The 27,738-nt window shown below is 57.9% G+C and overlaps 2 protein-coding genes across 3 annotated transcripts; one reads left to right on the top strand and one right to left on the bottom strand.

Moving 5' to 3' along the window:
* The first annotated feature begins 449 nt into the window (after window positions 1–449).
* HID1 (HID1 domain containing) lies at window positions 450–18,699 on the top strand. Of its 2 annotated transcripts, none has more exons than XM_032429629.1 (19): window positions 450–677; window positions 6,059–6,208; window positions 6,710–6,880; window positions 7,454–7,564; window positions 8,172–8,278; window positions 8,547–8,663; window positions 10,362–10,584; window positions 10,786–10,842; window positions 11,635–11,775; window positions 11,952–12,042; window positions 12,232–12,383; window positions 12,490–12,568; window positions 13,966–14,130; window positions 15,305–15,532; window positions 15,844–15,950; window positions 16,458–16,538; window positions 17,134–17,225; window positions 17,424–17,582; window positions 17,817–18,699. In XM_032429629.1, the coding sequence occupies exons 1-19, from the start codon at window positions 612–614 to the stop codon at window positions 17,878–17,880; spliced, it is 2,361 nt and encodes a 786-aa protein (XP_032285520.1). In that variant the 5' UTR covers window positions 450–611; the 3' UTR covers window positions 17,881–18,699. The 2 variants fall into 2 exon arrangements, with proteins under 2 accessions (XP_032285520.1, XP_032285518.1); XM_032429627.1 differs by having other exon boundaries at window positions 7,454–7,567.
* A 76-nt stretch (window positions 18,700–18,775) lies between these two features.
* OTOP3 (otopetrin 3) lies at window positions 18,776–26,981 on the bottom strand. The gene is made up of 7 exons (XM_032429976.1): window positions 26,886–26,981; window positions 25,001–25,454; window positions 24,775–24,911; window positions 24,097–24,155; window positions 23,700–23,818; window positions 21,280–22,094; window positions 18,776–20,174 (listed from the first exon to the last, which is right to left on the bottom strand). Exons 1-7 carry the CDS (start codon window positions 26,979–26,981, stop codon window positions 20,004–20,006), a joined length of 1,851 nt encoding a protein of 616 aa, XP_032285867.1. The 3' UTR covers window positions 18,776–20,003.
* Between the last annotated feature and the right edge of the window lie 757 nt (window positions 26,982–27,738).

Here is a 27,738-nt window from a genome sequence, read left to right as displayed (position 1 = left end):
AGCTGCCTTCCTGGAGCCTGGAGCTTGTGGCTGGAAAAAAACAGCGGGGCTGTCTGGTGATGTGGGTTTGACAGGTCAGTAAAAGGGAACCAAGAAAGCAGATGCTCAGGGGAAAAAAAAAAGGAATGGGGAGGACAGGGATTGACATGGAAGAAACTCTGAGGGAGAGGCTGGCTGAGAAAGTGTGGGCCCCAGAGTGGCGTGGGGACCAATGGTGGGGATGGGGGCGGGGAACGGGAGGCTGGGAGCGTTGCGGGCCCTGGGGGCTGAGTGGAAATGGGAGAGATGTAACGGGGACAGCACTCCGACGCAGAAGAGAGGGCGCGGAGGCACGGGGTCGAGCTGAGAAGGACGCCTGGCAAGCCGCAGTAGCGGATCCCAGGGGCCGACTCCCGGCGCCTGGAGTGGGCTGTGCGGGGCGCGGCAGGTGCGGGGGGGGAGCCACGTGAGGGCGGAGCCCAGCGGGGGCGGGGCCGACGCCTGGCCGGCAGGCGGGGTGCGCCGCTCCTCTTCTGCGAGAGCAGCGGGGGCCGCGGAGCTGGAGCTGGATCCCGAGCCGGGGCCGGGGCGGGAGTCGGGGCCGGGGCCCGGCCAGAGCGGGCTCAAGCGCTATGGGGTCGGCCGACTCTAAGCTGAATTTCCGAAAGGCGGTGATCCAGCTCACCACCAAGACGCAGGTGCGCCTGGGGCCCCGGCCTCCCCACCCACCTGCCGGGCTGGGGGCTGGGTAGGGCCGGCGGGGGTGGGGGGGGGGGAGCTGCGCGAACTTGGCTCGTGAGGAGATGGGGGACCGACTGGCCTGCAGGGTGACGCTGAAGCCAGGGCCGGAGCGGGACCCGTTGTCCTGTACCCCAGGGCTTCATCCCCTAACCCTAGCCCCTCACCCCCAGCCTCCTCTCCCGGGAATATCCCTCTACCCGCAGCCGCTGCTGCCACCTTAGGCTGACGTGTGCCTACTCCCTGAGCCAGCATCGCCGCTGTCCGCCACCTGTCCCGCCGCCTCCCCCCACCTCACCCCCGCTCCCGCCCCTCCAGCCCCGCATCTTCAGCTTCACCCCCACTCCCGCCCCCACCCACCCATCCGCCTCCCTGCTCCCCTCCCTGCCCCTCGGTGCCCGCGATTCCTGGACGCACAGACCCGGCTGATTCAATGCAAACAAAGCCGGGCCGGCGCCTACCGGGTCGGGGAAACAGCTGGTGCGCGGTGGCAGCGGCCTCGCTGGGCCCAGGTCGATGCCCACAGCCAGGGAAGGCCCAGGTCTTCCTGAGAACACGCAAAGAGTGGCGAGCAGCGCTGCAGCCTAGCAAAGGGACCTGTTCCCAGACCCGTGGAATCGATTCTCAGCTGGGGACCACCACTCTATGGGGCTCCTCCTCTGAGGCCCAGCAGTGGGGATGGCTGTGTTTTCAGGCCCCCTCTGTTCTCTGAGTCAGGGCTGAGAACCCTCCAGGTTGTCTTTGACTGGCTGGTGTGGGGCCTGGGGGTGTCATTCAACCAGTACACTCCCCCTGAGTTCACAAGTAGCACAGAGGCCACCTCCTTGCCCCCAACACACAGGACCTGACTCCTTCCCTGTCTACCCCTTCTGTCCTTACCCCAGAACCAGGCTGCTCTGGCCACAGAGATGCCCAGACCTGACTCTCCAGGTCGCCCACTTTCAAGGGAGTCAGGACCTGCTGCCATCTGGGACTTTCCTCTTACCCTTACCCCCAGGGCTCTCTCTTGCTCTTGGCAGTTAGAGTGGGATTGAGGGATCCGTCCTCCCCCAGCCAGCTGATCACAGCTCCAGAGGCCAGACCTCTCTGGTCCTAACACTCTCTCGTTCCCACAAGAGAAAGGTCAGGTGCCTGGCAAATGCCCAGGGCCTCTGGAGAGTCCAGTCCCAGCTAAGAGGCATTTGATAGAAACAAGACTTTGCTTCTTGCCACTTCCCTAATGGCTCCTGGTTAGTTCTAGTACTTGGCTTTTTTGGGATGGGGCTTCTAGGTCTGTGGGCAGCAGGTGGGCCAGCCACTCAATGTGGGGCCACAGGGAGAGGCAGGAGGGAGGCTCCCATGTTTACCTACCTGGGGAAGGAAACATGTTGTTGGAGGAATGAACTATGGGCTGTTGACTCAGCCGGCAGGGTCCTTTGCCAGGCCAGCAGGATGAGCTCAGTCGGGTCCCAAAGGATCTGGGTGGACTAGATTCCTACCTGTGCTGGCCCTCTCCCCAAAATATGGTGTGTTTCCAGCTTTCCCTGGCTGCAGCCCTGTTATGGAGCTGACTGAGATGGTGCTGTTCCGTTTCCCAGCTGAGGACAGGGAGTTGGCTTGGGTCAACACTGGAACCAGATACCAGGCTGGATCTCCCTCCAGAGACCACAGGGGCCCTGTAGTGGGAAGGGACCTGGGCTGGCTGGAGGGAGAGACCCCGAAGCCTCCTGTCCTGTGTAGTGACCTGGCTTGGGCAGCAGAGGAGTGAAGACCAGATCCCAGATGGTCGTTCCAGACCTTGCCACTCAGTGTCTCCAAGGAGATTTAGGCCAGCTGTCCACAGGGTGTCCTCCAGTCTCAGACCCTTAGGGGCTCTGCCACGAACACAGATGTTTGTTCTGGGCAGCAGACAAGCCGACCCAGAACCTTTTCCTATGGCCTGGGCGTGAGCTGCTGCTGCTGGGCCTTCGCCACTGGGCCTTCCCTGCCTTCCTGCACTGCATCCTGTTTTCTTCCTGCCCTGGGCTAGGCCTGACCCTGGTCCTGAGGCTTAGCAGTTTTGGCTGTGTTTCCTGGACCTTTCCTGGGGTGGGTGGGACCCTCTCTTAGATCTGCCTTTTTGGAGACTCTCTGCCATAGGCAGGGGGAGACCTGGTGGGTGCATGTGTACATGTGTGCACATGTATGTGTGTGTGTGAACGCTGTGGTGACACCGTGCTCCCGAACAGGTCACCCTTAGCAGGCTAGAGCACTTATGGTCCTCTGCTCCCCCTCACCCCCCAGAAAGTTCAGAAGTTGCAGCTGGGCTCCCAAGCTGGTGGGGGGGTCTGGCCTGAGCAGGTGCTAGCGAAGCTGGGGTAAGAATATCTGTTTCCCCCCAGGGTGGCTCCGTCCCTATGCCCTGGCAGCATGGGCCTTCCGGTCTGCGGCAAAAATACTCTTTTCAAACAAACTGGCTTGGATTTTAGAAGCTTCCTTGGGTTGTGTGGGGCCCAGCTCGGGGAACTGGGACAGGAGTTGAGCCATGTTTCTCCCCTCAGAAGCCCAAGGGGCTCCAGTGACCCTGGCCAACACCTTGGAGCATCAGGCCAGCCTGGGATCACAGCCAGGTGATGGGCACCAAGCTGAAGCGTCCAGGCCACAGTGGGAGCTGGAGGGCTGGGACTCAGCCTGCTTCTCGGCTGGGCTAGCTGGGGGCCTCCTAAGTCTCCTTTTAAGTCTCTCTCCTCATTTGGAATTCAGTCCCCAGGTGACACTTGCCTGATGAACTAAGCCAGAGGTCAAGTCCACTGGTGCTCAGATGAGTTTCTGCCCCTTTAAGGGGGTAGTGGCTACCGGGGAAGGGGGGGGGGAAGTGTCAGAGACGGGGAGCTTTCCATAGGTGCTCACAGGTTTTCTAGGATGTCCTTCCGCACACCAGCCCTGGCCCCCCACACTGGCAGGTGGTGCCCCTTGATCCCAGGGACTGTCAGAGGGCTGCCTTGGTTGAGGCTAGAAAACCCTAGCCCTAGGCCCCTCCTTTGGCCTTTGTTCTCCCCTAGCAACTTGCTCTACCAGTTCTGGGACCGAGCAGGCCCTGGTACCAGGCCTGTCCTGGGGGCCATGGCCACTTGCTGCCCTGTAGCTTGGAGGGGGGGCATTGCTTGGGGAGTGGGCGAGGTTACACCCGGACCTCGGTGACACTTTCAAACCCAGCTCTGAGTTTGGACAGCCCCACTGATGCTCAGGCATGCCCAGTGACTGGGTTGAAGGGGTCTCTAGGACGAATGACAACCTTTCCCTGAACAAATATTGGCTGAGAATCTGCCATCTGCCCCGACTGCGGGGTCAGGGAAGAAGGGCCAGTGGGCTAATGGGACCTCGAGGCAAGTGCATCGAGACCCCTGGAGTCAGGGCCAATGTTGAGTGACTGAGGGTGCGGAGCAGGGTTCCAAGGTGGGAGCAAACCTGTCGGTCCAGAGCTCTGGGAGAATTCTGGGAAGAGGGGGTTCGGAGAACAGAGTTATTATTATTATTTTTAAGATTTTATTTATTTATTTGACAGAGAGAGAGTGAGAGAGCACAAGCTGGGGGAACGGCAGGCAGAGGGAGAGGGGGAAGCAGGCTTTCCGCTGAGCAAGGAGCCCGATTCGGGGCTCGATGCCGGGACCCTGGGATCATGACCTGAGCCGAAGGCAGACGCTTAACTGGCTGAGCCACCCAGGTGCCCCAGAACAGAGTTATTTTTAAACGAGATGTATATTTTTTTCTGATGGTCAGAGTAAAGCACACTGTATGTGGATTTGTGTGGTAGCAGGGCCAGTATCGACCCTTTCAGAGAAGGGAGGAGGCCAGGATGATGGAGCAACTGGGGTCTCCGGCAGGAGCTGCTGTTCGCAAGAGTGCCTTGGGCACCCTGGCCTCTCAGCAGGCGGCTATTCAAAAGGAAAAAATAGTAAATATGCGTCCTTGCAGAAAAATATAAGCAAAAAAATAAAAACCACCCAGAGAGATCATCGCTATGAGCGTCCTGTCATTTTCGTCTAGGTTTTTATTACTATATAATTTAGCAAAGAGTGTGACCATCCTGTGGTTAGTGTTATATCTTCTCTTTCTCACACAGGGTTGTACCGTGAGCATTTTTCATTCATTAATAGTCTTTGGCAACATGGCCCTGGTGGTTGAGTAATACTCTATTCTACGAAAGGGCCTTAACTTTTTGAGTGTTTCCTGCTTGTTGGTTATTTAGGATCATTCCAACTTCTCACTATTATCAACGATAACACATCGGCGAACCTCCTTATAGGTGCACATCTCTGATCATTTCCTTAGGAAGGATTTCTAGAAGTGGTGCTTACGATTCAGATTGGTTCCCTATGCGACTGCCCGTAGGATTCAAAAGGCACCAGTGTGCTTACAGTGTATGGCCTCCATAGGACTGGTGGGACTTCGGGATTAGAAGGGTGGGCATGCGGGGAAGAGGGGACAGTTGGAGCACAGGCAAAGAGAGGTTGTGATGGTGTTGTGTTGGAGGGGTAGCAAATACAGGTGTGTGCGTGCCCACGGGCAGTGTGTATGTGTGCATACGTGGCACACACGTGGGCATGCATGTAGGTATGTTAAGTAAGATCTTGGCTGATGGTCTGGCCCAATCCTGAAGGCAGCGGGGACCCCCAAAGGTCTTTGTAGAGGGAACAGTGCCTTTGGTGCTGTGCCTTGAACATGGGCTCGAGGCGGTGTGCAGGCAGGGTTGAGGTTGTAGATTTGGAGCTGGGGCCCTGGCAAGAGTGGCCTGAACAGCGGCACTAGCAGTGGGCACTGGAAGGGGCGGGTGCGGTCAGAGAGCCGTGGGGGTTGGCTTCTTTAGATCTGGCATCTGTTGGGCGTGCAGGAAGAGGGTAGAAGCTGGGGCTGAGTGGGGGACGGTGAGGCTGGGCTTAGGTGAAATGAGCACACATCCCCTGTCTTCTTCCTTTGGGGAGGGGCACAACCTGGGTCTGGCCCCCGGCACTTGACCTAGCAGCATGGTCTGGGGAGGTCCCCAGGTAGGGAGGCCTGACCAGAGGAGGATGGTGAGTTACCCTGTCCCTTGGGGACTGAGTTAGGCTTTGGCTGCCGAACTCAGTGGTTGGCTGACCTCTGACATCTGTGCCCAGTGTCTCCAGCCTGCCTGTACCAGCGGGAGCTCACAATGGCTGCAGGATGTTCCTCCTCTCCCCCCACCCCCCCGCCATGGGAGGGCCCCTGGGCACCAGCAGGGATGGAATAGGGGGGCCGTGGCTTCCCTTTTGGGGCTCCTTTGTCTACAGACTGGGCAAACTGTGGGCCTGTTGACAAGAGATTATATAACAACTGTGGACACACCAAACCGCCCCCCCTCCAGCCTGTGGAAGCCACCGATGATGCCTTTTGGGACCAGTTCTGGGCAGACACGGCCACCTCAGTGCAGGATGTCTTCGCGCTGGTGCCAGCAGCAGAGATCCGGGCCGTGAGGGAGGAGTCACCCTCCAATCTGGCCACTCTGTGCTACAAGGTGAGCTTAAGGTGCTCTGCCCCTTGCTGCCACTCCCTGCTGAGCCGTTCCCCACCCTCCTGGGGAGGCTGAAGCTGGCCCAGCCCTGCGCACCCAGAGAGCAGGCCCCCACGGCACCCCCCCGTCCAGGTCTGGGCAGTCTCGAGGCTGTACCCACGTCTGACCCACTGGCTCTGCGGGGAGGGGATCCTGGCAGCCACCCTCTGTGAAGGCGTCCGCACATCAGCTCACCCTGTGTGGTGGGTCCTGTTAATGTCACCGTTTTACAGATGAGGGAACGGGCTCTGACAGGTGGTCACTTAGCAAGGTCTCAGCCAATGAGCGGTGGGCTGGGCTCTCCGGTGATGCTCTATGCTGCTCTCTGACCCACTTCCTGTCCCCCCTGGGCGGGATGGCCCTGTCTGCCTCTCCCCCTCTGAAGCCTTGGGTGCCCATCCTGACCCTAAGTGCAAGGTCCCCACGCCCCACCCGTCCAGCGTGCCCCTCTGCCTGTCCCCACAGGCTGTGGAGAAGCTGGTGCAGGGAGCCGAGAGCGGTTGCCATTCGGAGAAGGAGAAGCAGATTGTCCTGAACTGCAGCCGGCTTCTCACCCGCGTGCTGCCCTACATCTTTGAGGACCCCGACTGGAGGGGCTTCTTCTGGTCCACAGTGCCCGGGGCAGGGCGAGCAGGGGTCTGTGGGCCTGGCTGTGGGGCCGGGTGGGAGGTGATGTGGTGACAGGGAGAGAACCCATTCAGGGCCCATCACGTTCCTCCAAATCTCTCGTGGGGTTTGGGAAGTACAGGGGAAGGGGAATGGGGGTTGCTGCTGAGGCAGGGGGTCATCTCCCATACGGATGTCTGCCCCTTCTGCCGGGCAGACATGGGGGCAGGGCTGCTGGGCACTCTGCCTCCCCGCCCTTTCCCTCCCTGGTTTATCTCCAGGCAGCTGGCTGAGGGCAGGACCCCAGTGATTCCAGCAGGGCCGAGGCTCTAGAGTTTTCGGGTCCTGGCCTGGCTCCTTCCAGTCAGTGGGGAGGTTTCTTCCTGGGTCCCAACCCCACTCCTCTTCCTGCCCCCTTCTGCCTTAGGAGGTTTGGGGTGGTTGGGAATCTTCCTTCCTTTTCCTTCAGTCTCTTCCTTCATCCCTCTGCCCATGGGTGCCTGCCTGGGCCCAGATCCAAACCCTTTCCATCCCCCAAGTCCTGGGGCCACCTCTCCTCGGCCAGCGACCACTGAGGCGGCCTGTGTGCTATATCCTGAGCAGGGAGAGGGTGATGATGAGAATGCCCGGCCCCTCGCTGAGTCCCTGCTCCTGGCCATCGCCGACCTCCTCTTCTGTCCAGATTTCACTGTCCAGAGCCACCGAAGGAGCACTGTGGTGAGAGCCCCCCAGTCTCCCACCCCTAGGCTAGGGAGGGCTCTGGTCCTGGGTTGGGGCTGGTTGAAGTTCCCTTGGGCAGGACCCTGCGGGGGCAGGGGCTGCTCTGGAAGAGCTGGGCAGGTCTGGGGAAGGGCCTGTGACCGGCATAGCTGGAGAGGAGCCAGCTGGTGCCTGGCCCTGCCCCCTCTATCCGGGAGTCTGGGCACAAGCACCCATTGTCCTCGCCTGGGCAGTGGATGGGCGTGTGGGGCTTGGACACAGGAGGTCTGGCCTGCTCACTTCCTGTGGGCCCATGGACTCGACCTTTAGTGTTCTCTGCCCCCCAACCCCCAAGCACCACCAGGTACACCCAATTCCATTCCCCTCCCTTCCTATCTCTCTGTCCCTGCCTCAAGCTGGACTGATCAAGTAAAAGAACCAGAGAAGAAAAATTAGCTTTTAAGAGGTTGAGAACATTAATTTCTTCCCTTGTGCATTATCACCTGGGGCATTTTGAGGGTCTGTCTTTAGGAGAATATGAGGGTCTCTGCCCCCAGGGACGACAGTGGGGGGACTTGGGTTGGCCACCCCCAGCCTGACCGCTCCCGAACCATGTCCCCAGGACTCGGCGGAGGACGTCCACTCCCTGGACAGCTGTGAATACATCTGGGAGGCTGGCGTGGGCTTTGCTCACTCCCCCCAGCCCAACTACATCCATGACGTGAACCGGTGAGTTTTGCTTGGACCCAGAGCCCACAGTGTAGCTGGACTCCAGGCCTGCCCCCCACTCCCCAGCTCGGAGAGGGAACCGTGCGTGGGGTCTTTCAAGGAGACCCTGTCCACTGGTGACCCCACAGCAGCCTGACAGGGATAAAATGAGGTCATTTCTTTTCATGGACTTGAGCTGGGGCGGGGCGGGGCAGGGTGGGCATGCCGTCCTAGAGAAGAATGGAGATCTTCAGGTACTGAACCCCCTGCCATAACCCCCCCACCCAAGGATGGAGCTGTTGAAGCTGCTGCTGACGTGCTTCTCTGAGGCCATGTACCTGCCCCCAGCTCCGGACGGTGGTGGCACCAACCCGTGGGTGCAGTTCTTCTGTTCCACGGAGAACAGGTGAGGGGCCCCTGGCCGGCCTTTCCATTCTCCTCCTTTTCCAGGCAGCCCCGAGCAGAGGCTGCCTGCCAGCCCGGAGTCTTAGTTGAGGGGAGGTGCTTCCCCCTGGTGGCGATGGCTTGTAACTTAACAGCCACACGTTTCGCCCACGCCGTCCAGTGTCCCACTGGGGGGCCCTAGGTGCCTAGGTCCTGGGTCCTCCATCCAGAGCTGTGCTGTCCAGCAGAAATATAATGCAAACCACATATGCTGATGTCAACATAAGTTGAACATTTCTAGTGGTGACGTGAAAAAAGTAAAAAAAAAAATGGGTGAAATCAATTGTAGTATTTCATTTACCCCAATATACACCTAATAGCAGTATTAAACATGTACTCGATATGCAACATTACCGGGATGTTTTACATTCCCTTTTCAGGCGAAGGGTTCAAAATCCCGTTGTGTAGTTTACAGTCACAACACCTCTCAATTCAGACCAGCCACGTTTTAAGCTCTCAGCGGCCACAAGTGGCTAGTACGGGGTTGTGTGGGTAGAGAGTGGCTGGGGAGACGGCGTAATGAACACCCTGAAGGGGGGGAGGCCTGGCCCACACGGGGGCGCTCCTGGGCTCTGGGGGTGCCACATGGGGGGACTGAGGGTGTAAAGAAGCTACACGAGCTCCCGCTGTGCCCAGGGCTGTGCAGGGAGCGCCCAGGGTTGTGCCCCTGAGGGGGGGTTCCCCTTCTTCCTTCCAGACTCTCATTCCCACATGGCATGCCTTATCCTTCAGGTTTTGCTGGCCTTCTGCCCAACTTTCTTTTCCTCCCCCAGAAGAGAAGGCAAGCCAGGCGACCCCCTCCACCCGCCACAGTCCAAAGCTGGCCAGAGTTTTTTTGTTTTTTTCTCACCAGCATTATCAGGCAAGCGGCCATGCTTTGCCACTCACGTAACCTCTCTGGGTCTCAGTTTCCTCGCCTGTAAGATAAGGAGCTTGAACCCTGACGTCTTACAGATCTCTGAATGATGTCAGTCTGTGGCCTGGGAACTGGGTGATCGAGCACATGCTCTGCTCCCCGAGGGGAAGCCCACCTCCCTGGGGTACTCCAACTCCTGCTTTGAAGCCCCGAGGGAGGGCACCTGCCCCTCAGATCTGAGGGACATGTCATTATATCGTGCAGCACCACGAATGGACCCCAGTGTAAACTATGGGCTTTGATGGTGGGTCCATGTAGGTCTGTTGATGATAACACATGAGCCGCTCCGCTGTGGGATGTCAGTAGGCGGGGAGGCTGTGCATGGGTGGAAGTGGGGGGGCACGGGGGAATCTCTCTGTTCCTTCCCTCGTGATTTTGCTGTGAACCTAAAACTGCTCTAAACATAGTCTTAATTTTTTTTTAGTAGGCTTTAGCCCTTGGGGGAAAAATCTAAGGGGTGTGGACATGATTTCCCACATAACTGGCCACCCCACTCTTGGTATAAATTCCCCTGCCCTTGGCCTAGCCTGGCCTGGGTCCCAGATGCAGGTCAGGACAAGGAGAGGTCTCTTTTCCTCAGGAAGGGATGAGCCTGGTTCTGCTCTCTGGCTCCCAGCCTGGGGCTAGCACTGAAACACTGGTCGAGTGAGGGGCTGGCTCGACGGACCCTCCCGTGTGGCCACCTGAGGGGTGGACGGAGGCTGGCCGGGCGGTCTCCACAGCCTTGTTCCTCTTCTACTGCAGACACGCCCTCCCCCTGTTTACCTCCCTCCTCAACACCGTGTGTGCCTATGACCCTGTGGGCTACGGGATCCCCTACAACCACCTGCTCTTCTCCGACTACCGGGAGCCCCTGGTGGAGGAGGCTGCCCAGGTGCTCATTGTCACCTTGGACCATGACAGTGCCACCAGCACCAGCCCCACGGTGGATGGCACCACCACGGGCACTGCCATGGACGACACGGACGTAAGGATGGGAGTGGCGGGGAGGGCAGCTGGCCCTGCCAGGCTCTGGGCTCTCTCTTTAGCAGAGCTGGGCAAGGGATACCCAGTGGGCACCTCATGGTGAGCCTGGGGATGTCTGAGGGGGCTCTGCTGCCACCACCTAGGCCCGAGGTAGGGGCAAGGGGTAGAGCCACCTGCTTATCCCAGGCTCCACTCTCGGCAGCCTCCAGGACCCGACAACCTGTTTGTGAACTACCTGTCCCGCATCCATCGTGAGGAGGTGAGTGGAACACTGTTCTTGCTCCAGTGGATTCTCAATGCCCACCTGCCACAATGGTTATGGCCTTGCAGGGGGGTGAGGGGATGGAGATGAGATGGGGTAAGTGGGAGTCCTGACCCCTCCAGGAAGGAACCATGGTCCCCGTGGACTTGGCCACCCAAGTGATATAATGATGGTAGGACTTCAAGGGTTTTGAGATGCAGAAAAGGGCTGATGGCCTCAACTGGATAGGGATAACTGGGCAGTCTTCCAGGAAGAGGTGGCTCTGATGTCAGGTTTTGGAAGGGGGAAGGACAGTGGACTTAAAGGCCAGGCAGACCTGAGTTTGTGTGTCTTGTGACCTTGGGGGAGGTTCTTGTGCTGTGACGTGGGGACAGTAACTGCTTCCTCGCCTTCTTGGGAGGATTACTGGTAGCAGGTACTTAGTAAGTGACAGCTCTTTGAGAATAGTAGAGTGAACCTCTGGTGTGACAGGGTGATGGGGAGGGGGAGGGGGATGGCATCTGTCCACACGGAGTCCAGATGGGCAGGGGCCAGTTCAGGGTGTGGGTGTGTGTGGGGGTCACTAGGAGCAGCCTTGCTCAGGGACGGGGGAACCTGTGGCTGGGGAAGGGGCAGGGGTTCTCTCCAGACCTGCCCTGGGCTCAGCTTCCTGAGGGGCCTGCCTCAGGACAGCAATTGATGACAGAATCTGGGCCTTTCAGGCTCTAGAGGTGGGACCAGGCTCTGGGGGAGTGAGGAGACATTTGTGAGGGAGCTGGACTGGACAGATCCCTGCTGTCCCCCGCTCAGGACTTCCAGTTCATCCTCAAGGGCATAGCCCGGCTGCTCTCCAACCCCCTGCTCCAGACCTACCTGCCCAACTCCACCAAGAAGATCCAGTTCCACCAGGAGCTGCTGGTCCTCTTCTGGAAGCTCTGTGACTTCAATAAGGTGGGCTGGCCTCAGGTCCAGCCTGGCGGGCAGTGGCATGCCCTGAGGTGGGGAGTGGCTATTCTGGATAGCCTAGGGATGGGGACAGCATCAGGGGAGACTCCCGGGATGGGGAGAGGGTGGGGCACAGGTGTCTCCGCTCTGACCCTGCCCACCTGTTCACTCCCTTCCTCCAGAAATTCCTCTTCTTTGTGCTCAAGAGCAGTGATGTGCTGGACATCCTGGTCCCCATCCTCTACTTCCTCAATGATGCCCGAGCGGATCATTGTAAGGCTGGGGTGGGCGTAAGATCCTGGGGGCTTCCTTGTAGAGGGGTGGGTCCCCAGGAGCTCAGGCTCAGGTCTCTGACCTCCCAGGAAGGGCTTCTTCCAGTGCTTCTGAGATGGGTCCCTGCCCTGCACTCCTTCCTCCCGTGCCTACCCCGTGTGGTGACTTCTCCCCTACCCCATGCTGCAGCTCGGGTGGGTCTGATGCACATTGGAGTCTTCATCCTGTTGCTGCTGAGCGGGGAGCGGAACTTTGGGGTGCGGCTGAACAAGCCCTACTCGGTGCGCGTGCCCATGGACATCCCGGTCTTTACCGGTACCCACGCAGACCTGCTCATTGTGGTGAGGCGGCTCCCTCATCCAGGACATGGGGGCATGGGGGACATCCTTTCGGCTGAATCTGGAGGTGGAGGGGACCCCATGGCCACCCCTCTGCCTCCCGGCACAGGTATTCCACAAGATCATCACCAGCGGTCACCAGCGGCTGCAGCCCCTCTTCGATTGCCTGCTCACCATCGTGGTCAACGGTAGGGGTGCTGGGAGCCCGCCTTCCCCATGCTCACCACCAGGTGGCGCCAGGCCACAGGCTGATCTGCCGTGCCTCCCTGGTTCAAACCTGCCCAGTCCAATAGCAATATGATGGCAGCCGCATATGTACTGGTTAATTTTTGAGGCATATTAAGAAAGGAAGGAAGGAAGGAAGGAAGGGAAAGAGAGAAAGAAAGAGGTGACAGTAATTTTATAATACATTTCATGTAATCCACGCTATCCAAAATATCAACATATAACCCCCATTAAAAATTATTGGGATATTTTACATTCTTTTTCACACCTAGTCTTCAAAATCTTGTGTGTTTCATACATGCAGCACATCTCAGTTAGAACTAGCTATGTTTCAAGCGTTGGATGGCCACAGGTGGCTCGTGGCTGCTGCATTGGACAGCGTGGGTTTGGAAGGCGTGGTCTCAGGGTGCCAGGAGGTGGCCTACCCTCCAGCGAGGACTGGGGACAGCTGCCTCCGAGGGGAGGGGCTCAGGCTGGCTGGCGTGCTGGGCCCAGCAAGGTGGGTGGCCGTGGGCTGAGGCAGGATGACTGCAGCGTGGCCATCTTTTGGAGAGGACAGCCCTGGGTGGGAGTGGTTCGGACTCCAGAGTTGGTGGGACAGAGCTCTAGCTGCGCTGTGAGCTCTGGGGCCAGAACCCTGCCTTCCCTTCCTGGTTTGCTTGCTGGGTCCGACTCACACATTTTAACTGAACACTGGTTAAGTGTAGCTGGCTCTGAGAATGCATTTTTGAGCAGGAAAGCTGCTGTCTCTGCCCCAGCCTGGGCAGGGAGGGAGACGTGAAACAAGGAAGCGCATGGATCCCTTTGTGACTTCAGGCCGTCCACACACGTCTCATCTCAGGTTCCCCCTCTCAGACTCTGCCAAAAAATAAGTTTCTGATTATGTGTGGAGTATTGTGATCCCAGTTTGATATTCCAGAAAGACTTTTAAAGATCCGGAGTTTGTCTCCCTGCCCATTTTATAACTGGGAACTCTGGGCAAGTTTACAAACCTGTCTGAGTCTCAGTTTCTTTGTCTATGAAATGGGGCTGGTTCCCTCTGCGCCCGGCCCCCCTTTCAGAAGTGTGGGGAGGAGTGGGCAAGATGCTGTGTGTGAGTGGCTCAGTAAACGGTTCGGCTGTCCACATGGTGGAGGGACGAGGGTGGGGCCCACATGGCTTCCTGGAGCTCTGCAGAGCATGGCCCGTGTGGCCTCAGCCTCTGAGGGTTTGGTGTTCCGGGCTTTGTGGGGGATTTTACAAGCACGGGGCAGGGAAGGTTTGGCAGCGGGAGCATCGTGTCCTGCGTAAGTCAAGGGTGTGCAGGGATGGCTGGGTGGGTGGGGGGAGCCCCAGGAGTGAGCTGGCTCCTCCCCTGCAGTGTCCCCCTACCTCAAGAGCCTATCCATGGTGGCTGCCAATAAGCTGCTGCACCTGCTGGAGGCCTTCTCCACCACCTGGTTCCTCTTCTCCGCTGCCCAGAACCACCACCTGGTCTTCTTCCTCCTGGAGGCCTTCAACAACATCATCCAGTACCAGTTCGATGGTGAGGCGGCAGCCCAAGCCCTGGTCTGGCCTCAGGGGCGGGAATCAGGACGGGCCGTGTGCAAGGACACCTTCCCGTCCGCCTGAGGAGGGCAGGACCCTCTGCGTTGCCCCCCACAACCCCGTTTGTTCAACATGCATTTATTGAGCATCTGCTGCATACCCAGGCCAGTGCTGGGTGCAGGGGATAGAGGGGAGAGCAAAGCAGAATGCTCCCTGCCCGTGCAGCTCACAGCTGGGGATTAAGACAGAGGGAGGCTTTAAACAGATGGTCACCCAGACAGGTCACCTTAAATCTGGTGAAAGGGAAGCTCAGAGCGGTAGGACCCTGATGGGTGTTGTCAATGCCACACTGCCTGGTGAGGGTCTTGCCACTTGGTAGCTCCGTGACTGTGGGCACATAACCTCTCTGAGCGGTAGTGTCTTCGGCTGGAAGACAGTCATAATAATAGTGCTGGAGTCCTTACGTCTGAGGGTGTTGGGAGGATTAAGTAATCACCCACAAAAAGCATTTAGCACAGTGTCTGGTGACTTAGATATTAGCAGTTACTATTATTTCCAAAATAAGTAATATTTCCACTGATCTGTGAGGGATGAATGGAGGTGGGGTGGGGCAGAAAAAGCATTGTATGGTGTGTGTGTGGGCAACATATGCAAAGGCCCTGGGGTGAGATGTTGAACTAGGAGCAGGACAGTGTGGCGAGAGGCAGGACCAGATTGTTGGATGGGGCCTTGAAGGCCCGGGGCCGACGGAAGTCAGCGTGGGGCATGGACCGTGTCGTCCATCCTCCCTGGTGACCTGGCTCAGGGACACAGTCAAAGTAAAGAAAAGCTGGCTTGGTGTGGACTCTGACGTGCTGGGCCTGCCCCACTTTGCCAGTGTTACCCCTTAGTGGGCCGGGTTGCGAGGGGGTCTGGAAGGTACTGGGGAGCGGCACCAGGGGAGCTCAGCCCAGGAGCTCCTCTCCAGCGATGTAATGCCCTGGGGTAACCATAGCTGCACATGCCGCCAGGTGCCGCCCTTCTCCAGCCCCCTCTCTCGGGCGCCCTGTACCATCTCCTACCCCTGGGTTACACACCCGCCTGTCCTCTAAACTCCCCCTCCCAGAAACCTGCCCAGGTGGAGAAAGAGGCAAGGGGGCCTCCCTGACGTGTGGCCTGCTCCCTCCCTACAGGCAACTCCAACCTGGTCTACGCCATCATCCGAAAACGCAGCATCTTCCACCAGCTGGCCAGCCTGCCCGCCGACCCCCCTGCTCTCCACAAGGCCTTGCAAAGGCGTCGGCGGGCACCTGAGCCCTTGTCCCGAACTGGCTCACAGGAGGGTGCCTCCATGGAGGGCTCCCACCCTGCTGCCCCCGCTGAGCCTGGCACTCTCAAGACCAGCCTGGTGGCCACCCCAGGTCTGGCCTGGCAAGTGGCAGGGGCGAGTGTGGATGCCAGCATGGTTCGGGGATGGGCAGGGTCTCTGGGATGTTATCCCATCTCTGGCAGAGGGCATGGACTGAGTTGGGAAGCTGAGGGGATAGGGAGGGGGTATTGGGAGGCCCAGGAAGGTTAGCTTGGTGCAGGGTAGGGGCGGGATTGGGGGCATCACGCATAGCATGCTGAAGTGGGTGGAGGAAAGAGGGGGCCCTCGTGGGGCCCAGTGCGGATGCTTTCTCAGAGGGGCCCTGTGGCAGGTGTTCTCACACCCACCCACCCCCACTCCCAGGCATTGACAAGCTGACAGAGAAGTCCCAGGTGTCAGAGGATGGCACCTTGCGATCCCTGGAGCCCACGTCCCAGCAGAGCTCGGCAGATGGCAGCCCGGCCACGGAGGTGGGCGACGGGGACTCCTGCAGTGGGGTGACGTTGGGACTTCCCTTTCTCCCTGGCCTCTGTGAGCTGGGCCAGCGCCCTCTGGGGTCACCTGCAGCAGAGGGCAGGAACCCTGTGTCCAGGACATCCAGGGGCTGCTTTCACAGACCTCTCCCTTGTTTACTAGTCCCAGGTTTAAGGCCTTGGCCTTCAGACTCCTCATCCATCAGCCTTATCTCAGCTGACTGGCCTTTACCCGACCAGCCCAGTCAGCCCCTGGCCCTAAACCTGTCATCAGGCTGGGCTGGGTCGGGCAGGGCCTGGGGCCCAGGGCAAAGGGTGCTGGGCCGGGCTGTCCCCTCTGTTGGGAGTGAGCCCCCCACCAACATGAGCCAGTAGAGAGGCCTCATTGCCCCCTGGATTCCAGGCTATGGGAGGGACTGGGAAGAAGGGCTGCTCCTCTGCCCTCCGCCTCCACTCTGTGCCCACTCCTTCCACCCCTCACTCCCATCCCTTCTCTGGGACCAGGAGCCCGACCAGGAGTGGCGGGAGCAGCGGCGACTGTCCAGCGCGTCAGCCAGTGGGCAGTGGAACCCAACATCGGAATGGGTGAGGGTTTGGGCAGATGGCTCTGAGTGGGGGCGGACAGGGGTGCCTGGCCTAGTTAAGCTCAGTTAAGGCTTGGATGGGAATGTGTCCAAATCCCAAAACCAGCCTGGGAGCCGGGCTCTGGGTCACTCCTTCCGGCTGGCTGGGTGACCTTGGCCACTCTGGGCCAGTTGCTTCCCCCGTCTACACTCTCCCAGAGTTCTGCTGCAGAGTTGAGCTTCAGCTGCTCACGGTGCTAGCTTTCTTACTGAGCTTTCCTTTCCAGCTTCTTTCCCCAAGTCGCTTGTCCACTCCCTTCTGTGTGTCCTGTGATCACTACTGATTGCACTTCCCTGGGGATAAACATCCTACTTGATCATGCCATTGTGAGGCTCCAAGGGGAGAGTTGTTGGCACGTAGTGTATGCTCAGTGAGAGGCTCTTACCGTGAATAACAGTCACTGTTCGTGGGCACTGCCCCGTGCCAGGCCCTTGCTGTCGTGAGCGGGGACACTTCCTGCCTTGGGGAGCCTATGGTTCTGGGTCAGGGGTCAGGCCTATCCCATTGCCCGTGGGGGCTGCTTTCCCAGCCCCAGGAACCCCGGTCCCTCCCTCAGGTTCTCTCTTGGAAGTCAAAGCTGCCGCTGCAGACCATCATGAGGCTGCTCCAAGTGCTGGTTCCCCAGGTGGAAAAGATCTGCATTGACAAGTGAGCCTGGGGGTGGCAGTGGGGGGGTGGGGGTGGGGGATGGGGGTGGCGGGCGGGAGTGGCAGGTGGGCTCTGAGGCGGGGCAAGCCCAGGCTTGGGTGGGATGTGGCTGGGAGCATGGGGCCCATGCTCCCCTTGACTTTCAGAGTGGGTTTTCCCCATGTGAGCACATGGGAAACCACCCCCTCTTCCTGGCAGGGGCCTGACAGATGAGTCAGAGATCCTGAGGTTCCTGCAGCATGGCACCCTGGTGGGGCTGCTCCCTGTGCCCCACCCCATCCTCATCCGCAAGTACCAGGCCAACTCGGGCACGGCAATGTGGTTCCGCACCTACATGTGGGGGGTCATCTATCTGAGGTGGGTCTGGTGTTCCCCTGAGGGTCTGCCCAGGGGGGCCTCGGCTCTGGGTCCCACCATGGTAGTGGGGTTCATGTCAACATAGTCAACCAGGATGGTCTTGTCTAGAGGGTAGGCACCCACTGCTTGGGGTGGGACATCAGGTTGGAAGGGGTTTGGGTTGGATGACCCTTTAGCTCCTCCCCAGTCTTTTCTGCAAGGTCTCGCAGCACTCCCTGCCCACTCCCTCCGCAGGAATGTGGACCCACCTGTCTGGTACGACACGGATGTGAAGCTGTTTGAGATCCAGCGGGTGTGAGGATGGAAACCTACCGGGGGATGGGACCGGGGAGGGTGGGGATCCTGGTCCCCTGATGCTCCCCTGACCCACTGTTCTAGGCTTTAAATTACCACAACCAACCGGGGCTGGCAGAGGGGCTGAGTCCTGGGTGGCAGGCCCTAAAGGCCCCTGGTGGCTGGGATGATGGGGACAGGTACTGATCACCCCCACTGAGGGCTGGACTCACAGAAGCCTCCCATCTCCAGCACTGCAGGCCCTGGCCAGAGCCCCCACCTCACTCTGGCTCTCCCTCAGGACCCGTTTCTCTGCTGCCTATCATCCCCAGAGGCTACCAGGTCACTGAGCCCTCATGCCTTGCCCAACAAGGGAGCTGTGGGCTGTCCCTTGAGGCACCTGGGCAGGGGCGGGGGGGGGGGGCCCTTCCATGCCTCCTAGCCTGAAACCACCTGGTCCAGGCCCAGCTTGCTGCCAGGGCCCGAAGGAGGAAGGGGGGTGGCCAGGCTGCTTGAGGAGACTGGGGGCTGGTAGACTGCAGAAGCCAGAATGGGAGACCTCATGCATTTTAGGGGTTTGGAGCAGGGTGTTGAGGGTCTCCTGCTGTATTCTTCCTGGTCAATGGATATAACCTGACTCCCTGTTATCCAGTATGGGGGCGGGAGAAGAGTGTGGAGGGAGCTGTTCAATCCTCCCTGCCTGGATGACTGGGGCCAGAGGGGGCAGGGTGCCCCCCCTCCATCCTCCAGCTCCGGCCTCTGGGTCTCCCTGACCCTACCTGTGTCCGTACAATCTTTGCTCTCTACAATCGGCCTCTTTACACAATAAACCACCCTCTCCACGTCCTGGCTCTTTGTGCTTGGAGGGGAGGGGCTGGGGTCATGGCTCTTGTCTTCAGGGGAGCTGGGGCCTCTGCTTCCCAGAATCAGTCCCCAGAGGGCCCTCGGCATTGGCCCAGGAACCAGAACTTGTCATTCTCTTGGGTGGGAAAATGGAGGATTGTACTCTCTCACCCAGGGCGTGCCCCCCTGGGCTATGGCCATCCAGAGAAAGAGCCCATGCAGGAGAGGAGAGAGGCTGGCCTCCCAGCCTTCTACAAGGCCCCTGAGGGGGCTCTGCTGGCCCCAGGAAGCCACCGAAACAGTACTGGGGGTCCCTGGGGCTTGCCAGTGCCCAGCTTCATGGGGAGGGGCCCAGAGGCATGCGAAGACTGGGCTGCTCCCCCTGAGCCACACCCGGGGCCTCACCCGGGGCCTCACCCGGGGCTCAGCTCACTGTTTGCACTGGGCTCAGGGAGATGGATGGGCTGTCAGTCCCCGCCCTCTCTACCCGATAGCTCCGAGGATACAGCAGGCATGGGGACCAGACAGCCAGAGGCTGCAGTCCCCGTGGTAAGCCAGCTGCAGAAAGTCACCTGGGGCTCTGTTCCAGAGAGAAGCGTGCTAGTGAGGGGTGGGGGCATGTGAGAGCCCCAGCCCCTCTCCTCACCTCCTCCCATGAATCAGACAAGGGAAGAACTGTTTTAGACCCCTCCTGGCTCAGAAACGGACTGTACCAGCCCTCACCAGGAGGACTGTCCCTTCCCACCATACTTGGAGTGGCAGCTCTGTCCCTGGGAACAAATGTCACGAAGCCTGAATGTAATCGATCAAACAAACAGGGTTTATGGCAGCAGGAGAGAGCTGTTGAACCCTGCCTGGTAGCTAATTAATGAGCTCATTAGGAGACAGAGTACGTGGGGAGGGAGGGCCAGGCCTGCCTTCGGGGCTGCAAGCTTCTGGGATGTCCTGGGCTGAGCTCAGACCAAGTGCCCTCCCACAGAAGGAGGCAGACCCCTGAGGCTGGCCGGGCTGGGTGGTGGCACCCCTCCTTGACTCAGGCTTCTCGGGGTGTACCCTGGGCTGTACTGATTGTGGTGGTGAGCAGGGGCAGGCACGTCCCAGGCATGGGCATCAGAAGCTCAGTGTCCAGGGCCTGCCCTTGGTCTTGGGTTGCAGACGGTGCCCCCCACCTCAGTGAGGATCTGGGGAGGGGGAGGCTATGGGGAACCCAGTCTGGTCTAGGCACCCCTCCTCAGAGGCTCTGGGCTACCTTCTCCCCAGCCTTGGCATTTTGGAGTTCTGCTGGGGGTTGGTCTTTGGGCAGCCTCAGGCCTCCAAGTAGACCTCCACCAGCCCCCCCACGGAGTGCATGCGGTAGAAGACCCCCAGAGGCAGGCCGAAGTTGACAATGGTGAACCACGTCCGGTAGCCATAGAAGTCCTGTTCCAGCCCGTTCTCAAACTCCGGGTGTATGCCAAATGCGGGCATCATCCACAGCTGGGGAGGAGAGGAGGGTGATGAGTAGGGGAGAGGGCTTTCCGTGCCTCAGGGGACTCCTCTCGCGGGGTGGGGGGCAGACCCTCACCCTAATATCCCCTCAGCCCTGGGCTTTCAAAGCCAGCTGTCCCCCCCACCCCATATCACAGCCACCTCCCCGGTTTCCCAGCCTGAACTCCAGGTGCACCATGAGGCCCCACTGCCACCAGCCATGGCCCAGCCTGCTCTATCAAGCTGGGCTCCCCTGTGCCCTGACCTCAACCACCTTCTTGACTCTCTCTGCTCCCTCCGCCCGGCCCTGTCTTCTGTCCAAATTCTGCCCCTTTCTCAAGACCCAGACTCAACCTTCGTGAGGCCTTCCTTGGCCCCTTGGGCCCGCACTTCCTTCTCTGAGCTCCTACTGCACTTTCGGGCCAGGTTATGGCGTGTGGTCTGCCTGTGGCGGGGGCTTCACCACCTGAGGTGTTTCCAGCGCGACGCACCTGGGTTGTGGTGTTCAAACATGCCCTCAGACCGCCCTGGTTGTCCCAGCGCTGCCACTGACAGGCTGTGGGACCACCTAAGCCTCAGTTTCCCCATCTGCCAAACAGAGGCAGTGATGGTGCCTAATGGGGCCTGCTGCACGGGGCTAGCGTGCCGAATCAGTGAGCTGCTGAGGGACAGCATGGAGAGGTGGACGTGCGACCTCAGCTGCCTCACACCCAGCACTCATCGTTAACTCCTCCCGCTAGAGAGTTTTTAGAAAACCAGGCACTTTATGATCTCTTCCTTTGGCCAAATTCAGTGGATGATCAATTATTTGGTGTCCCCGGTGTCTCTCCAACTAGAGGGTAAACTTGCTGAGGGTGGAAGTCTTACACGTTTGTTTGTAAAGAGCACTTAGCAACATGCATGGCACATTCGCTCATGCCAGGCACCTTGCAGGATGCTGGGGGGACGCTGATCTCAAGCAGCATGGGGCTAGTTGGGAAGAGGCAGTTGTCCTTGACAATACAAGGGACAGGCCAGTTGCCCTTGGGATGGTCAACGCTCCGTGAACGCGCATGGCCAGCTCCGCCCCCACGACCCGCCCCCCCGCCCCGCCCCCCAGCTCCTCTCCACTCACCGTGATGTTGCAGAGGATGAGGAAGAGCGAGATCTCCTTGAGTGCCCGCCTCTTCCAGTTGAGGTGGCTGTAGGAGTGGATGTAGGCCAGCGAGGCCCGCCGCAGGTCCTGGCCCAGCTCCAGCAGGGAGCCCCGGCGGGGTTGCTCAGCCTCCGGCTTCTCCGCCAGGCCCTCGGGCGCCGTCTCCCAGAGCGGACGCCGGTGCAGGCCCTCGATGATGAAGAGGTTCTGAACGATGTGCTGCAGGATAAGCAGCAGCGAGTAGGCCAGGATGAGGCGGTCGAGCAGCTTATGGGGGCGAGTGGCCACGATGGCCACGATGGAAGAGTAGGCGATGCCCATCTGGCCCAGCGCGGCGCCCATCAGCAGCACCACGTCCAGGCTGCGGGTGGGGTTCTTGAGCGTGTCCAGCTCTCGTTCCTCCAGCCCGTGGATGGCCGTGCCCGCCAGGCATGCCAGGCTCATGGTGGGCAGCAGGGCTATGTAGAAGGCGTAGTAGAGGGTGAAGTACTGGCGTGCGATGGTGGGGCCACTGGCTTCGATCTGGAAGAGCACGAAGATGCACACGCCTGCCACCAGTGCCAGCAGGCCCAGCAGGGGCCCGAAGATGGCCCCGTGCAGGCGGAAGGGAGGGGTTTCGGGGCGGGCGCCTGTGTGGGGTGCCAGGCGGCGGCCCACATTCTTCCACATGACAAAGAGCACAGCGCAGCTGGTGAGGCAGTACTCGGTGCTGAAGGGGTAGAGCATCAGGTAGCCCTTCCGGAAGACCTCGCACACCGTGGCATTGAGACAGAGGCAGGTGTTCGTGTCATTGCCTGGCAGGGGCAGGGCGGGAAGGGATAGTCACTCAGGTGGGCCTTGCTTGGAGGAAACCAGCTGCACAAATCAGCCCCATCCCCCTGGAGTATGCCAGAGGTGGATGGGACCCAGCCGCCCATTTTTACAGACATGGAAACTGAGGCCCAGAGATAGAAAATCAGAAATCACAGGACGGTCATTTCTTTGCAAAAGGATTCCAGGCTTCAGGCGCCAAGCTTTCCTAAAGCATTCAACACATGGTGTCTCTTTGGGGCCAAATGTCACCTCTACAGATCACTGTTCGGGCACAAGGGAGGATCTACAACTTTATAACCTGAACGCGCAGCAGCATGCACTGTGGGGTAATCAGGCATCTTGCCTCGCCATGAGGTGCCTTGCAAAGCACGCAGCATCACCTGTGGAACGCTGGTGCCCAGAGCGTTTAACTGGAATCTAATCAAGACTTTGGTCCGTACTTGCAGTTTGCAGGTAAAGCAGGGAAGAGGAGCACAAGTCAAATGACACCACTAGGCAGCCGCCTGACAAACCTCAATGCTATTAGGAAAACAGAGACTTAAGGGATGGAACAACCAAATGCATTGCGTGTTTGAACACACCATTGTAGAAGACACTTCATAGGCTGGTTGGAGAAAGTTGAATATAGATCGTTGGAGAGGATGGGGATGATGTTGAGGAATTCTGTTAGAAATTATAAGAGCATTGGGGTAGTGTAAGGAAATATACTTATTTTAAAGGGATGTGCACTAAGATGTTTTGAGATGAAATGCTGTGATCTCCATAATGTAATTCAGCAAAAAATTGAAATAAATATGGCAAAATGTTAATAATTATTACATCTAGGTGATAGTTGTATCCTCTTCTTTTACTCATCTGTATGTTCAAATTTTTTTTTAATAATAAAAGAATCGTGACGTCACTTGCCAAAAAAATTCTCTTTGCACAGCTCTTCTGAAAAATGTGTCTGAGTGTAAAGAATGTCCACAGTACACAGGCGGGTCATGACTTTGGCAGTGGGTGTGTAAATGCGTGAATGTGCTGGGAAGGCTTGGCTGTACACAGCTCAGGATGGTGATGCCACCTGGGGGGGGTGCTTTATACGTGCAGGTATGGCTGTGTCCCACATGTAGGGTTATGGGATACAGCCTCTAAGGGCAGAATGGACAGGTAGGGGATTGGGCACATGGAACTCTCTGAGTTCTTTCTGCCCCGAAATCTTCTGTCCCTCCTGATATGTCCAGGTATCTGCAATTGTGTTCGGAAGACACTCCTTTCAGTCCTGAAGCCTTTTTAGTTTCTTGCAAGTAAAATGCAAATACTAGGGGTGGGGCGCACACCTGGACTTACCAGTGAATAGCTCAGCCAGGATTAGTGGCTACCTTGCTGATAGGGAGGCGGATGCCTGGAGCAGGGCTGTAGGGTGCTAGCACCCGATGGGACAGGCACAGAATGAGGGCAGGATGTCTACCAGTGTTTCGTTGTCATCTGGCCTCCAGAGTTTGCTCCCACTTTGGGAGGGAGTGTAGTGTGTGTGTGTGTGTGTGTGTGTGTGTGTGTGTGTGTGTGTGTGCATTCGGGGCTGGGGGATCATGTCTCCTCCGTACCTGAGAAGTTTTCCATGAGGGCGTTGAGCTCAGCCTCGATCTCGCGGTGCATGGAGTCGTTGGTGACAGCCAGAACCCACAGCAGCAGGTCTGTGGCCAGGGTCAGCATTAGGCCACACCTGGAAGAGGTGCCACACTCTCTGCTCACACAGCCTGGCCGGCTGCCCAGGTGCCCCGCCCTCATCATCACTGCCTTTGGGGTGACCACCCTTTCCCAAAGCCAGATCCCATCCGGCATGAGGACTACAGGGGAGGCAGCCCTAGGAGCCACCTGGAACCCCTTCCCAGACTAACCCATTACCCCAGGGACATCATGTCCAAAGAAGTTGTGAGAACAGGCACTAGTGGGGGACAGGGAGCTCCAGGAGTTGGAGGGAGAGAAGGTGCCCCGTCTTACCTAGTGAAATTGGTCTGGACCTGAACGCAGTCCTTACAGTGTTTCCAGAGCACCCAGGTCTGAAAGAGATGGGGCCTTGAGCCCAGGGGCTGGGGGTAGTGGTGGTAGAACCGTGGGGTGTGTGCCCCAATTGCGTGTGTGTATTTACAACAGACATGACAGTGAGGAAGTCTGGATTGGAATCCTGGCTCTGCTATTTCCTTGCTGGGTCATCTTGGGCCAGCGGCCGAATACTTCAGAGCCTCAGTCTCCTTGGCTCTAAAATGAAGCTAAAATGCCTACCCCTCAGGGGAATGCCTACTTACTGGGGAGATGGGAAGGATGATGCAAAGAAACACCTAGCACAATGCTCAGGAGTGCAAGTAGTAGTAGTAAGTACCCCTTACTAAGAGCAGCTCTGTGTAACTGGGTGGGGGTTGGGGGGTGTAGATTTAGTTATATGCAGGTATGCACGGGCAGATGTATTTATACGTGTCTGCATTTCAGTGACACATTGGGTGTGCCGATGCAGTACACGTAGGTGTGCGTGGATGTGGGCACGTGGAGGCAGACATTAGTGGGGGGCTGTGGTATGTGTGTACCCCCCCCCGGGCCCTGTATGTATTTGCCTGTGTTTGGGTTTCTAGGCAAAGGTAGGGTGTGTGTGCACGAGGCATGGGGATGGGAGCCGTCTGTCACCTGGACGCCGATGAAGATCATCTCGATGACAGGGAAGATGAGTTCCAGCTGCGACTTGCAATGGATGTGGCTCGTGTCATAGCCCACCCGGAAGATGTTGAGGCAGATGGTGCAGCTGCCGAAGAGCACCAGGGAGCCTGGCCGGGCCAGGTGGCCGTTGGCACCTCCCCTGGACCTGGCTCTCCCTCCCCACCCCTCTCCATCCACCCAGTGGCTCAACACTCACCCCGCACCCAGACGGGTCCCGCGTGAGGGTCATGGTAGAGCACAGCGTGTGGGTGGCGGGCGGTGCAGGCGGCAAAGTAGAGGAGCCAGAGGAGGGACAGGGCCTTCAGTGTGGCCAGCAGGATCCACACATCGCCCAGCGTGACGGCCACATTGTTGAAGATCATGCTGCAGATGAAGGCTCCACCCAGGAACACCACATTGAGGGCCAGGAGCGCCGAGAAGAGCTGCCCCGCCTTCTGGGCCTGCCTGTCCCTCCGCAACAGCAGGGAGAAATGCTGCACCAGCCAGGACTGCTGGCGGGGCGAGGCGGGAGCTCCTATTTTCTCGGTCCCCACGTCCATTTGGTTCCCCTCGGCCAGGGCTGCTCCAGTCTCCTGTGCTTCCAGGGAGGCCATGGATGGAGCCTGAGAAGGGGCTGGGGAGAGAGGGTCCTGGTGGGCTGCCAGGCTGTCCTGGCTTCAGTTAGGGAACTGCTGTGTGACCTAGGGCAAGCTATGCAACCTCCCTCGTCGGACATTGGAAATAACAGCAGCTGCCCTATCTACTTTACAGGACCTGAGGAGGTTCAAACAGACCAGGGGATATGGAAATTCTCTGTGCTCCAAATAAACATCGGGATTATTTTGATTGGCTGGAGGAATACCTCTCTCCCAACCCCCTGCAGGGCTATGCCACTTTCTGCCTCAGTGACTGATCTGGAGATGGAAAATAACGTCTGCCAAGGGAGCCAAGGGCATTTGCATCATGTCTGGATGCTGGACGTTTTCCAGGGTTGTGACTTTTCACCACGAGAAGGCAGCTCGTGTTCTGCTGATGTCTGGGAGGAATTTCCCTCCTGAAGGCAGGGAGAGCAAGTAGATGTCCTCTCTTGTTCTGACTCTGGTTAGTTGGGTAATGGTTGCCTAGCATGCTCTGTTGAGCAGGATCCTGAGGCTGAGTGTGGGCTTGGTGGGAAAGAATGTTGTCATTGAAATAATACCCTATTATGGGTATATATGGGCATATATAAAATTACCCATATAAAAGGTCTAGAAGACACCCACCAGCTTCACAACAGGAGTTTCTTCTGGGAAAGGGAGGAAGGTACTAGGGTTGGGAGTGGTTTAATGCTCTAGATTTTAAAAGCACATTGTTTATGTGATTAAAATTAATTTAATTTAATTTTATTTTATTTTTTTAAGATTTTTTATTTATTTATTTGAGAGAGAGAGAATGAGAGAGAGCAAGCGCATGAGAGGGGGGAGGGTCAGAGGGAGAAGCAGACTCCCTGCCGAGCAGGGAGCCTGATGCGGGACTCAATCCTGGGACTCCAGGATCATGACCTGAGCCGAAGGCAGTCGCTTAACCAACTGAGCCACCCAGGCGCCCTAAAATTAATTTTAAAGCATATTACGGTTTAGGAGGGAAATTTCTGGGATTGATTCGCAATGTCTGCTGTGAACAAGGGACAGGTTGGGATCAGCATGCATGCTATGCCCCAGACTTGGACAGAACTGACTTCTATATGCACTATCCCCCCAACCCTGACTCCCGGATGACCTATGAATGCCAAGCACAACATGGGGAACACCATCCTTCCCTTTTTCTCTTTCCCTGAAAGTCTCCTGCTACTTCCTCACCTTCCTCAAGCTTTCACTCAGGCCAACTCTTCGTCATGCCTCTCCTGGGGCCAAATATTTGGTCACCCCATACCTGCAGCTCAGGGCCCCAGCCTGGAGTCCAGCACGCTCCCCTGTGGGCCCTTCGGGTACCCATTCCTTGTGGGACTGAAGCTGCACTAGAGAGTGGGGATGCCCTGGGCTTCTCCTCAGCTGACCTGGGAGACTCTCTCACCATCCCCAGCCACCTCTGGTGCTCTCCCTTGGGGCTGCCACTGCCCTTACATGCTTGGTGCTCCGGGCCCAGGGTTCCAAGTGCTCTCTGTCCCCATCCTCCAGGCTGTAGGAAGCCTGCACTATCTCAGCGAGTGGTGTCTTCATCCCCACCTCTCCCAGCAGGTAGCTGGGCACACTCCTTGTCTCTCCCCTCAACCCTCCATCTCTCAGGTCCAAACCTGTCCATTCTAGTCCACAAGTCTCCCTCAGATTTTTCTTGACTTCAACCTCTACCCTAGTCCAGGGCCCCCTCCTCTCTTTCCTGGACTGTCTCCTTATCCACTGTGACTCTCCCCTACTTCGAGCCCAACAAAGGCAACCAATTGCTGGGACTTATTTCAATAAGTCACTCAGAGAAAGACAAATACCACAATTTCACTCATATATGGAATTTAAGGAACAAATGAACAAAGAAAAAGGAGACACGAGAAATCAGACTCTTAAACATAGAGAACAAACTGGTGGTTACAGAGGGGAGGTGGGTGGGGGGTGGGTCAAGTACATGATGTGGATTAAGAACACACTTATCGTGATGAGCACTGACGAATGTATAGAATTGTTGAATCACTATATGGTACACCTGAAACTAATATAACACTGTATGTTAATTATACTTGGGTTAGAATAATAAATTTTTAAAAAGGCAAACAATTGCCCTCAGTATAAAGTCCAAACTACCTCGCATGGCCTGCACAACCTTTCAAAACGAAACCAGGCAGTGCATGTTTAGCCTGGGCTTGGAGGCTAGCTTCTGTTGCTTCCTGGTCTGCCCTTGGCTTACCTCTCTAGCACAGTCCTCAGACCCCACTCCCTGCTGTGGGCTGTGTCATCTTGCTGCAGCTCCCAGAATGTGCTGGCTTTT

The sequence above is a fragment of the Phoca vitulina genome, unplaced genomic scaffold (genome assembly GCF_004348235.1).
Source record: "Phoca vitulina isolate PV1807 unplaced genomic scaffold, GSC_HSeal_1.0 scaffold41, whole genome shotgun sequence".
NCBI classification, from domain to species: domain Eukaryota; kingdom Metazoa; phylum Chordata; class Mammalia; order Carnivora; family Phocidae; genus Phoca; species Phoca vitulina.
Note: the sequence above shows the minus strand (reverse complement) of the source record. Positions and strands in the feature narration are given on the sequence as shown.